A 17,223-nucleotide genomic window follows, 5' to 3' on the forward strand; every position below is an offset into this window, starting at 1 on the left:
GGACGGCATCGGACCGAGATCGGTCAGGATGCGTGCTCTGATTTGGTTAAAGACAAGCTGAGATCAAAATTGCCACATTTTTGTGCATGTTTTATAAATCCGTTAAAAAATATAATAATCTTTAATGGATTGCACCAGATAATGTTCCTTATAACCAATCGCTGATCATCTTTATTCCGAACAACCAATCGCTAATCACGTCTTTTACCACAGATCAATCACTGAGTGCCACTGAACCCAAACAACAAATATCACTCATCTTTATTCTCAATCTCAAATAAATAAATCACTGAGAACATCCAATCACTAATCACAGTTTTTCCCACTGACAAATCAGTTATCTCCAGCATTTGTATCACTACTTCTAGGTATTATTTAGCTAAGCAATAAAGCATTGTGTTCTTGATAGAATTTGTAGTACAACTTGCAGAAAATTCGTCTACGGTGCCACGAATATAGCCAAAGTATTTCGAGAAGATGTACGATGTAACAATCCAATAAAACTATTATAAAGATATCTATTATATATTCAACACGCGTTAATTTGCACGTGATTGACGAGCTCATGAATATGCAAATTAATTTTGTGACGTCACCTGGAGACTCCCACCGACTTCTGACGAATGGTGGAGATACTTTTGCAACACTGCACTGCACCAAACCACTCATCATAGAGCAAAATACCCAATATTGCAAAATATCCTTATTGCAATCCATTGCCTGGTAATCAACCTACATTTCTGCAGCATAATCTGTGTCTAGGAAAGAAAAGGAAAACTTCTCGAAACCTGAATGACTGCAGAAAAATATCTGAATATTTCAACATAGTTTTTTTTGTTTAAATAGATATTAAATCGCATTATTTAACTATGTTACAACCCGAATAGCATTGTTTTTAAACTAAACTAATCCGTTCAGCTTGTTAAATGTATGTTTTTTGTGAATATTTAGTCCTGTGATAAAACAGGCGGATTATCAGTGAAACTTAACATCAACAAGTGATTTAAAGTTAGATACCTAGCGTCAAAAAGCTCGAAGTGAATGAAACAAATACAAATAAAGCTTTTCGACCCGTAATTTGCTGCGAATGTGTAAAAACGACATTTTTGTGAAATTCAAAGAGCAAAAAAAAAAAAAAGCTTAGAAAGTCGTGTATGGAGATTGCACGATGAATGTGTTAGCCGCTCGAGCTAACCTTACGGCTAACTGACCTAACGGCTAACTGACCTGACGGTTAACCGATCTAACGGCTAACTGACCTAACGGCTGCGTCTAAATCGGCACAAGTGTGAACGGATTAGTAATGTGACGTTGTACTGAGGCGTACACTTTTTAGTGCGCTAGTGTACGAGGTCTCTGGCGCTGCACTGATTGAATGAACTAAACTAAACTTAAAAAGGGGAAGATTAGTTAGGAAAACGTTTGAAACTTACCAAACCATCCCGTAAGCGCCTTCCCCGATGTAGGACAGGTTAGTGTACCGTGGGCCGACGTCGAAGGCCTGACCGCGGACCAGCTCGGCTCCGGATCCCGGATTCGGGCCGCCGCCGCCGGCAGCAGCAGCAGGGCCACACACCGCAGCTGCTGCTGTGGACATCTCTGGGGGGTAAATAATAATAACTAAGCACAAGCTTCCTCACACACACACTGAGACCACCGGTGTTAACAGAGCAGAGTCCCAAAAGCTATCCCGAGTTTCTACGAGCTGCTTTTCCGGCGAGTTAAAAAAGAAAAATGGCTGTAAAGAAGAAGAAAAAAGTGTGTGTGCGCGCGCGCGTCCGTATGTGTGTGCGCGAGCTGACATGCAGTGAAAGCGACGGAGACTCTGCAAACGGAGCTCGTGAGCGAGAGCTAAACCGCTGCGGCAGGAAACAACGGTGGGGGGGAGGTCACGTGATCCCCGAGCAGCATTCATCAGTGTGTAGAACTCCAGCTCACAGTGTTCCAGCGTGTAGGGTTTATATGCTTTACTGTGTGTGCTGTGTTTGTTAGAGAGATCTGTGAGCTCAACACTGGACCGTTACAGTCAAGTTTATTTATCAGCCAATCGTGTGGCAGGAAATTCAATTAATTTAATTTAATTGTAATAGAGCGTTTAACAATTTCCCATGGTCTCAAAGCAGCTTCACAGAAGTATGGAAACAGAAGAGAGAGAAAAAGAAATAAATATATAATAATAAGAAGAAGAATAAAAAATAAGTAAATGAATATATACAATAAAGGTTTAAAATTAATTTTAAAAAGATTAACTTTAAAAATTATGATTCTATATATTTATCCCTATGCCTAATGAACAAGCCGGAGGCGACGGCGGCAAGGAAAAACTCCCTGAGAGGACATGAGGAAGAAACCTTGAGAGGATATAGGCTCAGAAGGGAACCTCATCCTCATTTGGGTGACACGTAAATAGTGTTTATGACGGTTTATAATAGTGCAACTGAGAGCTCTTGAGGAACTAACGGGTCATCGTTGAGTTCAGCGCAGACCTGATTGCTGATAAAGACCAGACCATACAGCTGACTGACACAACATTGGTTCAAAAGAAGGCATGACAGTCTCCGATCAATGTGATGCTGCATACATTCACACAGACGTTGATCGTGAGCTTCAGTTAAACATCTTTATATTAAATATGCAAATAAGCATGTGGTTGATTATGGAGTGATGGTTGGCCGGTCACACACTAGTTACACAGAGCGGCACGAAAAACAAAAAACATCGTATATTCCAGCAGGCAGTCGGTGCAGAAAGACGTCGGAGAAGCTTGAACGGTAGGATCGTGTTTTTACTGCACCACCAACCTTATGAGTACAATTAAGTGCTTGTATTATTTATAGTTAACCACGATATAGTATTTTTAGTTAGATATATCGAGGGTGGAAACTTTCTGAAGCAGTAGGACACAATATTCCCTAAATGTTGAGTAGAAATGAACTTTAGACATTAAATATAGGCCAAATATTTTGCCACGTGATACGACGCATTATAATAAACAATAGATAGAACTCATTCTCATCTGACATTTTGCTTATGAAGCTAGAGGAGAGGAACCAGTTTATGCAATCTGATATTATGTAACATGGCTTATATCATATTCAAAAAATAAAAATAAACCTAGTTTGGTTTGTTCCTCTGGACATCCTTCTCTAACAAATGAGTGTTTATTTTCAGAGTTTGCTTTTTTCAGTGTGATTTTTAACTAACACCTACTAAGCCACATTAAGTCACATTACTAACACAGGACCAGAAGTCTATATTTGTAAATTCCTAGCTAAATAATAATAATAATAATAATAATAATAATAATTTACTAGCATAAGAATTTCCTTGTGTGTGCGTGTTTTTTAACCTTTATTTTACTAAATATTTTCAAGTACATCAATAATTTGGATTGGTTTGGAGCCCATACTAGCCACTTTATCTGTAAAATAAACATAGTTTTGGTTACAGGGATACTCCCTGGACAAGACACCAGTCCTTTTTACATGCTCATTTACATTTATTATTTATTAAACATGTAGCCAATTTAACTCACAACATGTTTTAGGGACATTAGAGTAAACCCACACCGGCACAAGGGAGGCCATGCAAAATTCCAGACAGACAGTAGCCTGAGGTCAGGATCGAACCTAGAGACAATGTAGAATTAATAGTAGGTTTTTCGCCAGCTCTTTGCATCAGTTTCCCCCAGAGTGCACCGAAGTCACGTCTGATCAAAATCTTTTTCTAATCTTGTCTCAAAAGACGTCTTCACATTAGCACCGCATTTAAAATTTCACAGCATACAATTCAGAAGTAAATTCAGTGTTTATTCAAATAATTTTACATTAAACAGCCTAGAAAAATCTTGGTCTTCTACAGCAGCTGTGGCATAAATAATTATGTTAAATTGCAACAAATGAGACGCGCAAACCGAACATGTGGTTATTGTTTATTTAATATCTTGACTTATTAGATTTCAACTCTCCTGTTACCGAATGCAAATGAAATATGTTCCAGGAAAAGGTTTTTTTTAAAAATTTCCACAGACCAATGTAGTTACTCATTTGATTAGATATTACAATCTAATGACACAAAATAAAACAGTATGGAATGAAAATTATTTATTAGTATTAAGTAGAAAAGTGTATAAACTGTTAAAACAGGCTGAATAGAAACGTAGAACAGTTCAAGTTGACCAAGGAAAGTCGATCGACACAGAACCTTTTGTGTGTATTGGCAGTGTTCGTATTTCAACAAAATAAGGCACACAAGTGTGAGATATGTGTTAAGTCATCTCAGTGTAACACTGTATAATCCTTTGTAACACTGCATTTAGTCAATAAGAAACACTTCAAACATCAAACTCAGTTTCAGCATCAAAAAGAAAGTCACCACGGGTTGTTCGGTGAATCACTCTGAACCCTTGACAATTGACATTATACACGTTAATTCTGCTAAAAATGATTTGTGAGATGATACAAAATGGATACACCAGCCAACAAAGTGTTATTATACACACGACAACACAACATGTCAGTAAAACAGGATATTGGTTTTTATCTAAATGTCTGATTACATCGGCAATGATGTCATGATGTATCATTACTCTTATGGGAAATGGGAGATCAGACAGATTAAGATCCTATATTATGCAAGTGGCACACAATGACTGTAAAGACTAACAGCAGAGAGATAACCGATAGGCAAATTGAAGTAGGTCGCAGTCAAATACGTACACATCTGATCCGTCTAAAAGGTTTTCACCATCACGACATATACCAGGAAAAGCAACCGATGTTTTCTGAATACTCAGTCATGTATTTAACAGTTAAATCCAAGCAGATTTGCAAAATAACATTTCTGGAAAACACACGGAAATCATCGGCCATGGTAACATTATTCTGCATTATTACAGTTTACGGGAAAAGCATAACGTACATCGACTAAAAACGTTGTAGGTACATTTAGAAATGTTCTCATGAAACACATTCGAACAACCGTAAGAAGGCTGCAAATTCTAATGCAGACATTGCCTCAGCCACCTAACCATGGCCTGGCGATAAGGCTGAAAAACTGACCGTGATCTCAGGCCAGGAGGAAAGGGAGACACTCTCACACCGTCAATCACAGTGTCAGTAACCCAACGATGGCTTCCATGAGATCATGTATGTGGAAGAGGGCAGACTGCTCTCCACTGAGTGTGTTACACTGAGCTGTGATGGATCAGCAGCAGTAGTTTGAGAAGACTAGCTGTCTATGTGGTAGCTGCTGGGTGGGAAACGGCAGGTGAGCAAATTGGGCGAGAAAATGATGGGCAGGCAAGCAGTAGAGAAAGAAGTGAGAAGAGAGAGAGAGAAAGAAAGAAAATAAAAGAATTCAGTGTATTTTCTATATCTTACAATCATTAGTGGTGCCGTTGCTCTTGGTTCTACAAAAAAACTAAATATTTCACTTCAAGAGATTTGTTAATTGGAAGTAATAATAATAAAAAAAAATATTAAAGCTTCTATTCGTCTTTCTGTGCGAGAGAGAGAGAGAGCGATTAGCCCTGCTAGTCCATTTATACCGGTAACCATGGCAACCATTATCTTATCTTAAGACAGATACAAAATCCTTTATGTCAGTTTTTCCACATACAAAACACACATCTATTGTTATATTAAAAAACAGACAAATAAAAATAAATCTCACATGCAACACGGTCTGAAATGCTCTAAAGCAATAAGAAATACTCTAAAGTCAGTTATTCAGAAACAAACACAAAATTATTAATGTCTCCTCAATTTTATAGACAGCAAATCACTAAATCAACACTTTCTCCTTCTTCCCCTCTATATATTGACAGTTAGCTCTATTCTTAGCCTACTCGCATTAAAGCCATGGTGCAGTCATATCAGCTCCATGTCACAAGGCTTTTAAATATTCAGGACATTTGAACGAGAGGTAATGTGAGACGCCCCAGCGCATGCAGGACCTGCGGCCCGACAGCAAGCCGACCTTGCCGCAAGTTAATATTCCTCAAACACAAATGCGGTCTTTGGAGGAACCTACATGCTTAAAAGGGACAGTTTTTCAAGGCTTTGTCTCAAAATACTGGAATAAGGACGAACTGATCAGTCCTTAACATTACTCACTATTAACACTGAGAAGGATTATTAAAGGTGTAGTCTGTAATGTTTAGAAGTGCGTCTCTAGGCCTGTAAAAATAATACAGCCTCAAAAATACTTTCAGAAAACCCGGATATTATGGATACTATCGTTGTAGCTTTAGTTCAACTGACAGGAAAATATCTAAAAAATATCAAAAAATTACAATCTGCTCCTTTAAATTAAATAGACTAAATCCTATACATACACACAAATGACTCCTGGCTTTGTTAGTCTCTTGCAAAATGTTTTTTTTTTGGCACTGAACATCTGATATCAGTTGTTGATGTCATGAACAAATAGATATTGAAAACATTTAAAGGCAAAAACAAAACAAAACACAGACTGACGTTCTTAAGAAGACAAAACTTCCTTAAAAGCATAACAGTTAGCATGACTGATACAGGCTGGCGTGAACGTTATACTGCTTTGTAACAAGTATAAATAACTGTAAATATGAAAAGCAAACATCTGAACAGAAGAAATGAACCCAAGGTCTTGCTAACGATAAGAAAAGAAAACGGTACTAACTGTAACTATCTGTCGTTGCTAACATTACTGTGAAGTTGTTAAAACAAAGAACAGTTTTCCCTAAAAGAACAATATCACAGCCTTTATGGGACAATAAAAAAAACCATAAACAGTCAATATGTCAGCGAGAACACCAGAAATTAGTCATAACAGTCTTTCAGATTTATGCAGGTAAAAGGGCCATAATAGAAAACAAGGCTGTTAGAAAATTTGAAATAAAAGGCATCAGTTTTTAATATATGTTTAGATTAAAAAAAAAACACTGTTTCTTTGATATTAAGAGAAGTTCATTAAGAGTATGACACCGAGCAATGTGAAGCGTCAATGTCAGATACAGTGAGATGGCACAGAGATCATCAGCCCTCTAGTGGTCTGCTTTAACACTCCCGTCTCTCTATATCGCTCGTTCTCTCACACTTTCCCTGCCGTCGTCTCTGACAGTACAAGGTCTCGTGGCTCACGCAAAAACACCAGCAGGACGGTGATGTTGTCGCTGGAGCCTGCAGCTTTGGCCTCAGCCACCAGGCTCTGAGCGACGTCCTGACCCGAGCCACCCGCCTCACGCAGGGCCTCCAGCACCAGAGCGGGAACGTCAGCCGGCCGCAAGACATCGAAGAAACCATCGCACGCCAGCAGAACGTAGTCCTCATCTCCACTCAGCTGAACCGAGGAACAGTCTGCTGCGTTGGACACGTAAGGCTTCTGATCGAAATCACCTGAAAGTCAGAGATGGGAAATAAATAAAATAAATACATTAGGAATAGACATGATAAAGCATAACTGTTATACAGTGTAAACACTTTTCTCTTACACTAATTCACATCCTGAAGTGTTTTATGCCTTTAGTACCACAACAACAACTCGCCAACACTAACGATTAACATTTATTAAACATATGCTTACAGCACTGAGACATTCTAAAATTATGCTCTGTGGTTCATCTGGTATACACCTCCACACACACACCCCTCGCTCACACCCCCCTCTCTCCCGCTCATGCCCCCCTCTCCTGCACACTCCCCCCTCTCTCCCGTTCACTCCCCCCACTCTCTCTCCCCTCGCTCACGCCCCCCCTCACTCCCCTCTTTCCCTCCCCATCCTCTCCCCCTAATACCACTACAACAACTTGCCAACACTAACGATTAACATTTATTAAACATATGCTTACAGCAATGAGACATTCTAAAATTATGCTCTGTGGTTTATCCGTTATACACCCCCCCTCCCTCCCGCTCTTCCTTCCATTCTCTACCCCCCCCCCCTCGCTACAATTTTACTGATTTGGTTAATCCATTATACCTCCTCTCACACATGCACAAATTAAATTTTTTAATTTCAATACAAGTAAATTTGGCATTCTGTACACAAAAACGCATAGTGGAGATTTTTCTGTAAGCATAACACAAAACACATGCAAAGTTTCTGCAGAACCCAGAATTTTTCATTTGAACATTTTGATGTGGTATTTTGTGGAGGAGTGACGGAAAGTGAAAACTCTGTTTATGTATGAAGTGATCTGTTCAGTTTGAACGAATAGACATATTACATATAAATTTATATTTAAAACAAAAACAACAACAACTCTAAAGCTTGTTAAAATACAAAAAGAAGTAATGCTCTCGTAAGAAAATGAGTTTAGCAGATCATTAACACTGCGATGACGCCTTCTGGTAAACTTCTGTGGCTCAGGAATGAGGTCATGGCTTCAATTCTGGTCAGATCATTTAGAAAATAAAAGTGACATCATTTCCCTGTTACTCACCTATCGCCCGGGAAACAGCATATGTCCCGTTAACACGCCAGCAGCCCATGAAGGCAATGCAGCCACCAAGATCTTCTATTCTCTTCTTCTCATCCTGAGACAGAGACCACCATCAGAGACCACCAGGAGCACACGGAAATAACAACCAGCTCGAAGAAGTAATAAGGTAATAATAATGTATAATAAGATACTAAAACCTGTCCAAAATAATAACATAACACCATAAAACCTCACTTTTCATTCCTTTATGATCAAAAATCATATTTTCTCGCTCCTGAAAATATTTTTCAACTACAACCAAATCTACATACACTCCGATTACAGAATTATTAAAATCATAATATTGCAGATAAGTTAATGTATAGTTAAAGGACTGGAGGAAAAAAAAGTGGTCAGATTCTTGCAGAGATTTGGCTAAAAGGCGGCTAAACACATGACATCACTTATGGTGCAGTAAACGTATTCTTTCAGCGAGTGTTTTAGCCTCCTGTCAGCAAATCCAAGGAAAATAAATCTTCCTCCACTTCGTGCACTTAAGGCGTCTCTTAAGGATTCCCTTCTAAATTAAAGGACTGCGATACATGTTTTTCTGGAACATTCCCTTCAGCGGGATTTAGCAAAGTATACTTTACAAATCATTTTTCTTTTCGTTTTACTTTGGAAGCTATGTTCATGAAGAACAGAAGTGGGGAAAAGGCAAAGAAGAAAATGTCTGGGATTTTTCCAGGTTTGAGTGGTTTAACGTTTGCCTCGACAACATTATCGTCTGTTCTTTAGTAACGATAATTTAGTATAAAACTGATTCTGAGTGCGATATAAAATGCAACAGTTATTGTTAACGATTTTATTCTTATTAATAAACGTGGTGTACGATAAGGTGCCACGTGTCCGTACGTCTCTCTCTGGTTTATGTGGGTCCATGAGGATGACGGGCTCGCCCTTCTTCACCAGCATGGCCTGCGAGTCGCCCAGCCAGGACACCGTCAGCCAATCAGCAGCCAGCAACACGGCCACGCCCGTACTGCCACTGCGCATACGCTGCAGAAGAAACACACACCATTACACAAACGTACAAACATTTATTTCTCTCTTTGTCAATCAATCACATCTGATGCAAACCGGCTCGCAGCACTGTTCTTTTGACCCATTCTCAGAAATGACACTGAGGGGAACAAACAAACAAACAACAAAAACAGCACATAATCAAACTAGTGACTAAACTTGAAGCTTCGCATGCAACTTTCGCTGTCTCTCAACACCATTCTTGGTGCACCCACATTACAGCAGTGTAACCATGCTGACTAAAACCTCTACCTTCTTACACACACACACACACACACACACATCCCAAAAGCTTCTTAACAAACATCGACACACACTGTGTGAACGTGTAGGAGACTTTCTCAGAAACGTTCTCTGAACTTTCCACCAGAGTAACGGTGTACGTTTATTCCGACTTTCTATAAAGCTCGACGCTTCTGCTCTGACAGCCTTCATCGCACTCGCAATAGGTTTGGTTTTATTTGTCTAGCGCTTTTAACGATGCATGTGATCACAAAAAAATAGAAAAATTCAGAATCTAAAATGTTAAACCTATAAATGTATCCCTAATGAGAAAGCCAGACCTGAGGGTAGTGAGGGAAAAAACTCCCTGAGAGGAACCAGACTCAAACGGGAACCTCATCAACATCTGTGTGACACCTGAGAGTTTAATTATAAATTATTACTCTTCTATATCTGTTTACTATATTGTCAAAAATCGCAACCAGGAAATTCACTCTAGTTTTAACATGAAGCCTGTCAGTGATCCGCTGCTCACTGATGGAGACTAAATAAATGTTCACGATAATCACAGTCCTAAAAACACAGGGATTTGATCGCTTTACTCTTTGACGTTCTGTTTGAAACAGAACTCAACACGAATGTTTTTGTTATTTCCGAGTCACTGTTTGTTTTTTTTTGTTTTTGGAGAATTAACTGATGTTTCATTGGCGGTTTATTTTTTACTTTATTAAACCTATTTGTGTTTGTGATAGTTATATATTTGTAACAATAATAACCATAAAAAATATTCTTATTAAAAACTTCTAAACTTTCTTGTTATGAAAAACTTCTAATTCGGAAATTAAGGGATGGAAAAATTCTATATATGAGACAAGATGCTTGTTTAGAGTCTCGATTTTGTTTTCTGGTTTCGCTGAAACTTATCAAACTACAGTTTTAAACAGAAAGTGAAAGATTTTTTTACTAATCTGATTTCATTACTGGTCTGATTTTTCTGGAGATGTTTTTTCTTTCTTTCCCCAAATTCAGCCTTTTTTCCCCCCTTGGTATTGTGGTCCCAGATTTAGTCATATAGGATAAATTTAAACAGAACCAGATTAAAATAGTAATGATGTAACGCTGCTTTGTGACAGCATGTAAACCGTTTAAATACATAAAAGTGAATGAAATAGCTGCTAAAATGTAAGTGTTAACCAGAACTATCATGTTTCATACAAGCTACATTACACTATAAACTATACACTATAAACGGATCTAAAAAATAATAATAATAAAGAAACAAACAAACAAACAAACAAACAAAAATAAATAAATAAAAAGGATAACTGATTGTTAGTTAAAAAAAACTGACTTATTGACGACTCTCTAAACATTAAAAGCTAAAAGATTAAAAGCTGTGAAAGTTTTTTTTTTCATGTTTTTTGATGGCACAAACAAGAAAAGAAGAACGCTAGCAATGTTAACATGAATTGTATTTGCAATGACTCAGTGGTAACTACTGTTGGAAAATAACACTTCATGTTGGTAAAAATTATTCCATTTGGTCTACACCACAATACAACATTACTGATTATTTTCCAATAATAGCACAACCACAAGATTTCTATTAGTCTTTTAACTCTCCTCCGCTCGCTCGTACCTCTCTCCTGGCCTTGATTCTGAACATCTCGTCCGTTTGTGTGAAGGAGTTTTTAAAAGCCACGCCGGTGTCGCTCTTAAGCGTCTCTTGTCGGCTGAGGACGACGTGCAGGTGAGTCGAGGTGTAGATGGCGGCATCGACGCCTCCGTGACCGTCGAACACGGCGTAGTACTCACGCTCCACGCCGTCCTGTAGGAAAGAGAAAAACGTTGCTCTCATAATCAATAAATCATAAACCTGGCTTGCTGGTTAGCCAACATTTGAGACACTTATTGGAATGAAAGCTAAAGTATTATTAGCTCTTAAAAAAACAACAAAACTAACCAGCGAATATAAAAACCTCATTTTGTAACCTTAACTAGCTAGCATGTTTAAAACGCTAATCCCTAAACAGTAACCTGATAGCAAATATAAAAAGATAATTTCCAAAACCTCTTTAGCTTGTCACGTTAAACAGATCATTTTTAAATCTGAACTCGCTGCCTAATTTAACAAGCTAATTTATAAATCTTAACTTATTAGTTAGTTTAAATGGCTAAATTACATAATTAAAGGCCCATATTTCAGGTCAAAGGAGATGCCACATCCTGGATAAATCTGTAACTGTGGAGAAATCTCATATAATGTCAATCAAAATAAAAAAATATAAGCAGTAAATATGCTTTTTATTTTTTCCTTTATATTCAAAAATACTTGGCAATAAAATAAAATAAAGATTTTCCATCTGTTCCTCTTAGTTAAGAAGTTATTCTAACATTTATTAATGATTTTACTAACGATATTAATTTCTGGACTGATTGTTATAGGCTCACAAAACCCCCCCAAAAAACTCCAACATGTGCAACTTGTTAACATGAGGACAGTGAATTAGACTAATGTCTGCAATCTCTCATATGTGGGGTTTCGGTACACAGAACGAAATCTCGAAGGCGAGAACTCGACTCGACTAAACGGGGTTGAGGTGATGAGGACGTGATAAGGCGCCCGAGCCTGACCCCTGACCTGTAACCCGAACAGCTGATTAAACTCAGGCAGCATCACGTGCCGATCCTCCATCTTTCTGCGCGTGTTCCGAATGGCGTGGACCGAGCAGAGGCTGGACCGCGAGGATCGAGGAGTCAGATTGGGCAGCTGTTTCTGCCAGGCCACACCCACTTCTCTCAGCTTGTTGATAAACAGACGCTGAACAGGCTCAGACTGCAGCACTGTGAGGAGAAAATTGGACTAATATTAGATAAGCTTTACACAGTGTTTTGTTTTTTTTCTTAGAAAACACCATCCGCAGAGAGATGATGATCTGCCAGGCTGCAGTATTCTATATGAACACCAGAGGGCAGCATTGTGTCGCATTATCCAGTCTAGTACACGTTACGCTGATAAAAATTCTGAAATTCAAAGCTGGGAGAAAAAGGGTTCAGGTAAACATGTTAATATGTGTATAAACTGAGCAGAATGTTTGCTCTACTCACAAACTACTTCTGCTTCACCTTCCTGCTGCTGTTCAGGGTCTTTAGGGCAGTGGAAAGGTGAAAGGTCATCTTTTAGAAGCTCAGTGACCGCAGCATGGCACATTGACGCACTCAACCAGCCAGGGGCCTTCCTGCACATATACACAAACACACTGACATCAGACTAGTTAAAGGGGCAGTGTGTGTGTGGCATTTTCCTAACGTTCAGCTTCACCACTTAAATACCGCTACAACACTGTCAGAGTGTTTTTACATTTAAATCAATTGAAAGTTTTTCTCTTCTCTCCCTTGACTTTTCCAGCTGTTCCCACTAGATCTCATGAAATCAGGGTTTCATTCATAAACACTCCTGCTCATCTCCTGGGAAATGAGTAACATAAGACCTATGTTTATAATTTACTGAGAATCTAAGCAGACTGGAGCATCAAGACACTGCTTCCTAAAAACACGGCCTACTCGTTCATTTTTGGCACAGACTAAAGAACGGGTCGATCTGTTTCATTCAAAGTCGAATATTATGTGTAAAGTGTGTTCGGTGCAGCACTCTGAATGACACGGTGATACTCTAACAGGAAATGAACTCTGATCGAAAGGAAGTGAGTAAAACAATGAACAGGAAGTCTGCCATGAGGACTGTACCAGAAACAAAAAGGAGTAGGAAATACACACACATGCAAACAGAGAAACACAGTGTGTGTGTGTGTGTGTGTGTGTGTGTGTGTGTGTGTGTGTGTGTGTGTGTGTGTGTGTGTGTGAGAGAGAGTGTGTGTGTGTGTGTGAGTGTGTGAGAGAGAGAGAGAGAGAGAGAGAGAGACAGACAGACAGACAGACAGAGAGAGAGAGGGAGAGAGAAAGACACAAATTAAAAATGAAATGGAAGGAGGATCGTGAGAGAGAAGTGTGTTGAGGAATTAAAGAAATACGTGAACACACCTGTTCTGATTTCAGACAGGGAGAAGTGACATGTGTGACTGTACATACACACGTACACACATGTACACACACTTTCACCATACAACAAACATAGACTTATAGGGGTTCAATTGGACAGCAGAGGCTGTTGCTTTTCTTAGTGAAAAGTTTTAAATTCATTAATAGTTGCGTGAAATGAAAACAAACTATATATAATTTCACATTTTCTTTAAAGTTATAACAATTTAAAGTGAAACTTACCCGTGAGATGCTTCACAAGTATTTAAAAGATTGTGTCAATACACACACAATATGCAAACAAGCACACAAACAAATTAATGTACACACAGAAACCACAGACACACACAATATTCAAACAAAGACTGTGCAAACACACAAAAAAATTAACGTACACACAGACAGACACACAGACAGAGATAGACAGACAGACAGTCAGACAGACAGACACATTACCTGGCAGTCAGCAGCCGAAGCCCCAGGTCCAGGCTTTCACCCTTCACCTCCTCCAGCGTCACAGTGCGGCTGAGTGGTGCGAGAGGAAGCGGGTCATCGTGGCCCAGCGGGTTTACAAACTCCTCCACAAAACTTTTCAGAAAGCTCTGAGCTCCGTCCTGGTCTTTCGTCCCCATCACTGCCTTCTGAGTGGGACCAAACTGATGCCAGTTCCGTCTGTCTCACAGTGGTCACTTCTGCAATCTGCCTTGAACCTGTTCGCTCCTAAAAATCAGCCCCACACAAACATTTCCACATTCTCTCACTGCCCAATCAACCACGATCATCACCACGATCCACTGTGTTTTGTCTGAACAGGTTTAATCCTGCGACTCCATGTTTTGAAGAGCACACTGGACTGCTGGAATGCAGACTAAGCCGAAGCGTGTGAGTCAGAGCTGTGTGATACAGACACAGTCCACAATTATGGATCTCATGCTTACACATTGCACCAATACTCTATGTCTATCCATATATCATTTAAAGCTCAAAATCCAGACAGCAGGAGTTTCTGCTATGAAAACGTCTAGACGCTAGTGCGAGATGAGCGCTCTCTAATTAGACAGTGTGATACAATTTACAAAGTCTGTGCTCGATCATCATAAATGTCTCATCTGGAACGTTTGAGATAGTTCACATGAAAAGCAACACCTTTAATAAGCTCCTAGATGTAAAGCAACTAGTTGGCAAATAATCCTGGCAATGTGTTTACATTTGACAATGGATCAGTAGATCTGCTAAACAATCCCTAATCTAGAGATTACAGGATCCAAATAAAACCTGGTGGCAAAATTACACATAATGCGGTCTCTATTTCAAGAGACATTCAAAAGACCAAAAACAAGCTTGTTTTTCCTCTCTTTGAGTAAATGAACACAACCGAGTGTGTTTTCGCTTCAGAAAAATAAGCCACACCTCCAGGGTCTTTAATTTAATCACTTAAACTCATACATAATCAGAACAAACTAAAAAACTTTCAGATTTTGTTGAAATTTGTTACAATTTTATACAATTTTAAATAACGCACACAATGATGTAAACGATGGTAACAGATCGATGTGGGGGGGGGGCTGAAAATACAGCTTAGATAATAAACAAAAACAAATAAACCCATAAATCAATTTACATTTTAGCAGTAAATACAGTGATAAATAATTGATTCATTTTTGCAGTTTCCTTTATTTTTTTTTATGCGTAGTGCACAGATTTGATGCAAACGATGCTCGCAAAAAGAGACAGAGAGAACTACACGAATACAGATTGACATAAATAGATAAATAAATTAATCACATTAATTAATTAAGGCTGTAAGAGGGAGAGAGACAGAGAGAGAGAGAACTAAAAGATAGATTGACAAATTAATTAATTACATAAATAAATAGGTATTATTTTATTAGCAGGCTATCAGTATATTCATATTTATTCATTTTCCTAGTTCTCTTTTCATGTTCCCAAATGCACTGTGGATTAGACAAAAAAAAAAACAGAAAGTTTGCTAAAGGTTTGATTTTGAGTCTGACTGCAGAGCCAAAATAAATTCGAAGCCATTATCAAATATCGAAGTCCCACAGATCGATATTATCGCGATGCTGAATGGTAAACGATACACCGCGCCTCCCTGTGTGATATTCCGTTATAAATCTCTGCACTTTGCAATGTCTTCCTCAGCAGAAACACTACAGAACAAACACCAGGCTGATAGATAACTTCTTATTTGAAATAACCTGCGTTTTCTGCTGTTTGTTTACAGTTTTATTTACAGTTTGTTTACAGTGCACGAGCGGCCCTTTTAACAACATCCGGCACACTTTCATTTCCGGATGCACACCGTCTCACAGAGAAAAGCTCACACACAGCTTGTTGTACATGTGGACAAACGTGGTACATACCTCAGAATACCTTTAATCTCCCTTTGACACTCCCTTCTTTCGGATATAAAAGCTTTTACCTCAGCTCACTAAGACTCAACCGGAAGTACGAGACCGGAAATATGCAAATAACACAATGTATACAATCAGGATTGACCAAGCAACAGATCACCGGGGCGTGTGAAAGTCGGATATGGTTGTGAGATCTGTTCTCGGTCTGTATAGGTTTGGCATGGTCAGGAAATCTGCCGCCTAGTGGTAGCTTTAATATGTGGTTATTATGATAGATAGATAGATAGATAGATAGATAGATAGATAGATAGATAGATAGATAGATAGATAGATAGATAGATAGATCCTAAATTCAGCGAATCTGATTGGTCCGAAGGTGTTGCTTATTATTGAATATATGCAATAAAATAAAAACTATGATTTTTTTACGAGTATGTTCACGATCATTCAGTTTTACAAGTAAAACAAATATAAATTGTGAGTTTTTGTTCATTTGTTAGCTCCATGCGTGATCCGTGTAATAAAAAGTGTCAGTCTTGATTGAGCAGATTTGTTGTAAAACCGAGTTCGCTTATTTATTTATCTTTTTTGACAACTTATCACGTCACGCCATTTGTATCATCTTTTATAAATGAGTTTTCCAGACATTAACAATTGCCCCTGGGGGATTTATCTATGCTTTGCAGTCTATAGGCGTTAGGCAACATTTTCCAATTATAGCTGCCTTCAGTCATTGGACTGACTTGCTTAGATTTTTTTTGCAGAACCCGCTTTACTTAGTTTAAAAACATTATGGTATAACAGCATTTATATAAAAGAATTAAAATGTCATTTTAAAATACAATTAAATTGATACTATATTTGTGGGATATTAAGATATTTATATGTAATTTCTGTTCCTGTGGGACTCATCTATATCTACCACATCTGTAGTGGATGTGTGAGAAGCACAAGGATTTTGAGAAAATTCAGTTTCTGTTTGTTTTTTTCAGTAAAAGTTAAGTATATTCGTTCATTTCCGTGATAATCTCTTATACCCTACAGAATTGGCGGATAGACATTTGTTTGGGGAAAAAACAAACAAACAAAGTGTATTCCCTTGAA

The 17,223-nt window shown here is 38.4% G+C and overlaps 2 protein-coding genes across 4 annotated transcripts in view; both read right to left on the reverse strand.

The window, feature by feature from the left end:
• The window catches only part of mapk1 (mitogen-activated protein kinase 1), a 21,479-nt gene extending 19,551 nt beyond the window's left edge, over window positions 1–1,928 (reverse strand). The window contains exon 1 of the mRNA XM_027162841.2: window positions 1,434–1,928. Within this exon, the coding sequence (XP_027018642.1) occupies window positions 1,434–1,597 (164 nt within the window). The 5' untranslated portion in view covers window positions 1,598–1,928. The remainder of the gene's footprint in view (window positions 1–1,433) is intronic.
• A 2,160-nt stretch (window positions 1,929–4,088) lies between these two features.
• On the reverse strand, window positions 4,089–16,319 carry ppm1f (protein phosphatase, Mg2+/Mn2+ dependent, 1F). Of its 3 annotated transcripts, none has more exons than XM_027162811.2 (8): window positions 16,129–16,319; window positions 14,201–14,464; window positions 12,833–12,945; window positions 12,348–12,550; window positions 11,346–11,534; window positions 9,317–9,460; window positions 8,423–8,516; window positions 4,089–7,376 (listed from the first exon to the last, which is right to left on the reverse strand). In XM_027162811.2, exons 2-8 carry the CDS (start codon window positions 14,374–14,376, stop codon window positions 7,072–7,074), a joined length of 1,224 nt encoding a protein of 407 aa, XP_027018612.1. In that variant the 5' UTR covers window positions 14,377–14,464; window positions 16,129–16,319; the 3' UTR covers window positions 4,089–7,071. The 3 variants fall into 3 exon arrangements, with proteins under 3 accessions (XP_027018612.1, XP_027018610.1, XP_027018611.1); XM_027162809.2 differs by having other exon boundaries at window positions 12,815–12,945; window positions 16,129–16,314; XM_027162810.2 differs by having other exon boundaries at window positions 12,815–12,945; window positions 14,201–14,637; window positions 16,129–16,314.
• Between the last annotated feature and the right edge of the window lie 904 nt (window positions 16,320–17,223).

Source organism: Tachysurus fulvidraco, chromosome 9 (assembly GCF_022655615.1).
Source record: "Tachysurus fulvidraco isolate hzauxx_2018 chromosome 9, HZAU_PFXX_2.0, whole genome shotgun sequence".
Taxonomy (NCBI): Eukaryota; Metazoa; Chordata; class Actinopteri; order Siluriformes; family Bagridae; genus Tachysurus; species Tachysurus fulvidraco.

What these genes read in the sequence shown, in the direction of transcription:
- ppm1f (XM_027162809.2), bottom strand. Translation starts at nt 14,376, where the DNA reads ATGGGGACGAAAGACCAGGACGGAGCTCAGAGCTTTCTGAAAAGTTTT. An exon ending in AGGTGAAGCAGAAGTAGTTT is followed by an intron (nt 12,551 to 12,814) that starts GTGAGTAGAGCA and finishes TTCTCCTCACAG; the next exon opens with TGCTGCAGTCTGAGCCTGTT. An exon ending in CACATAAACCAGAGAGAGAC is followed by an intron (nt 8,517 to 9,316) that starts GTACGGACACGT and finishes TCTCTGTCTCAG; the next exon opens with GATGAGAAGAAGAGAATAGA.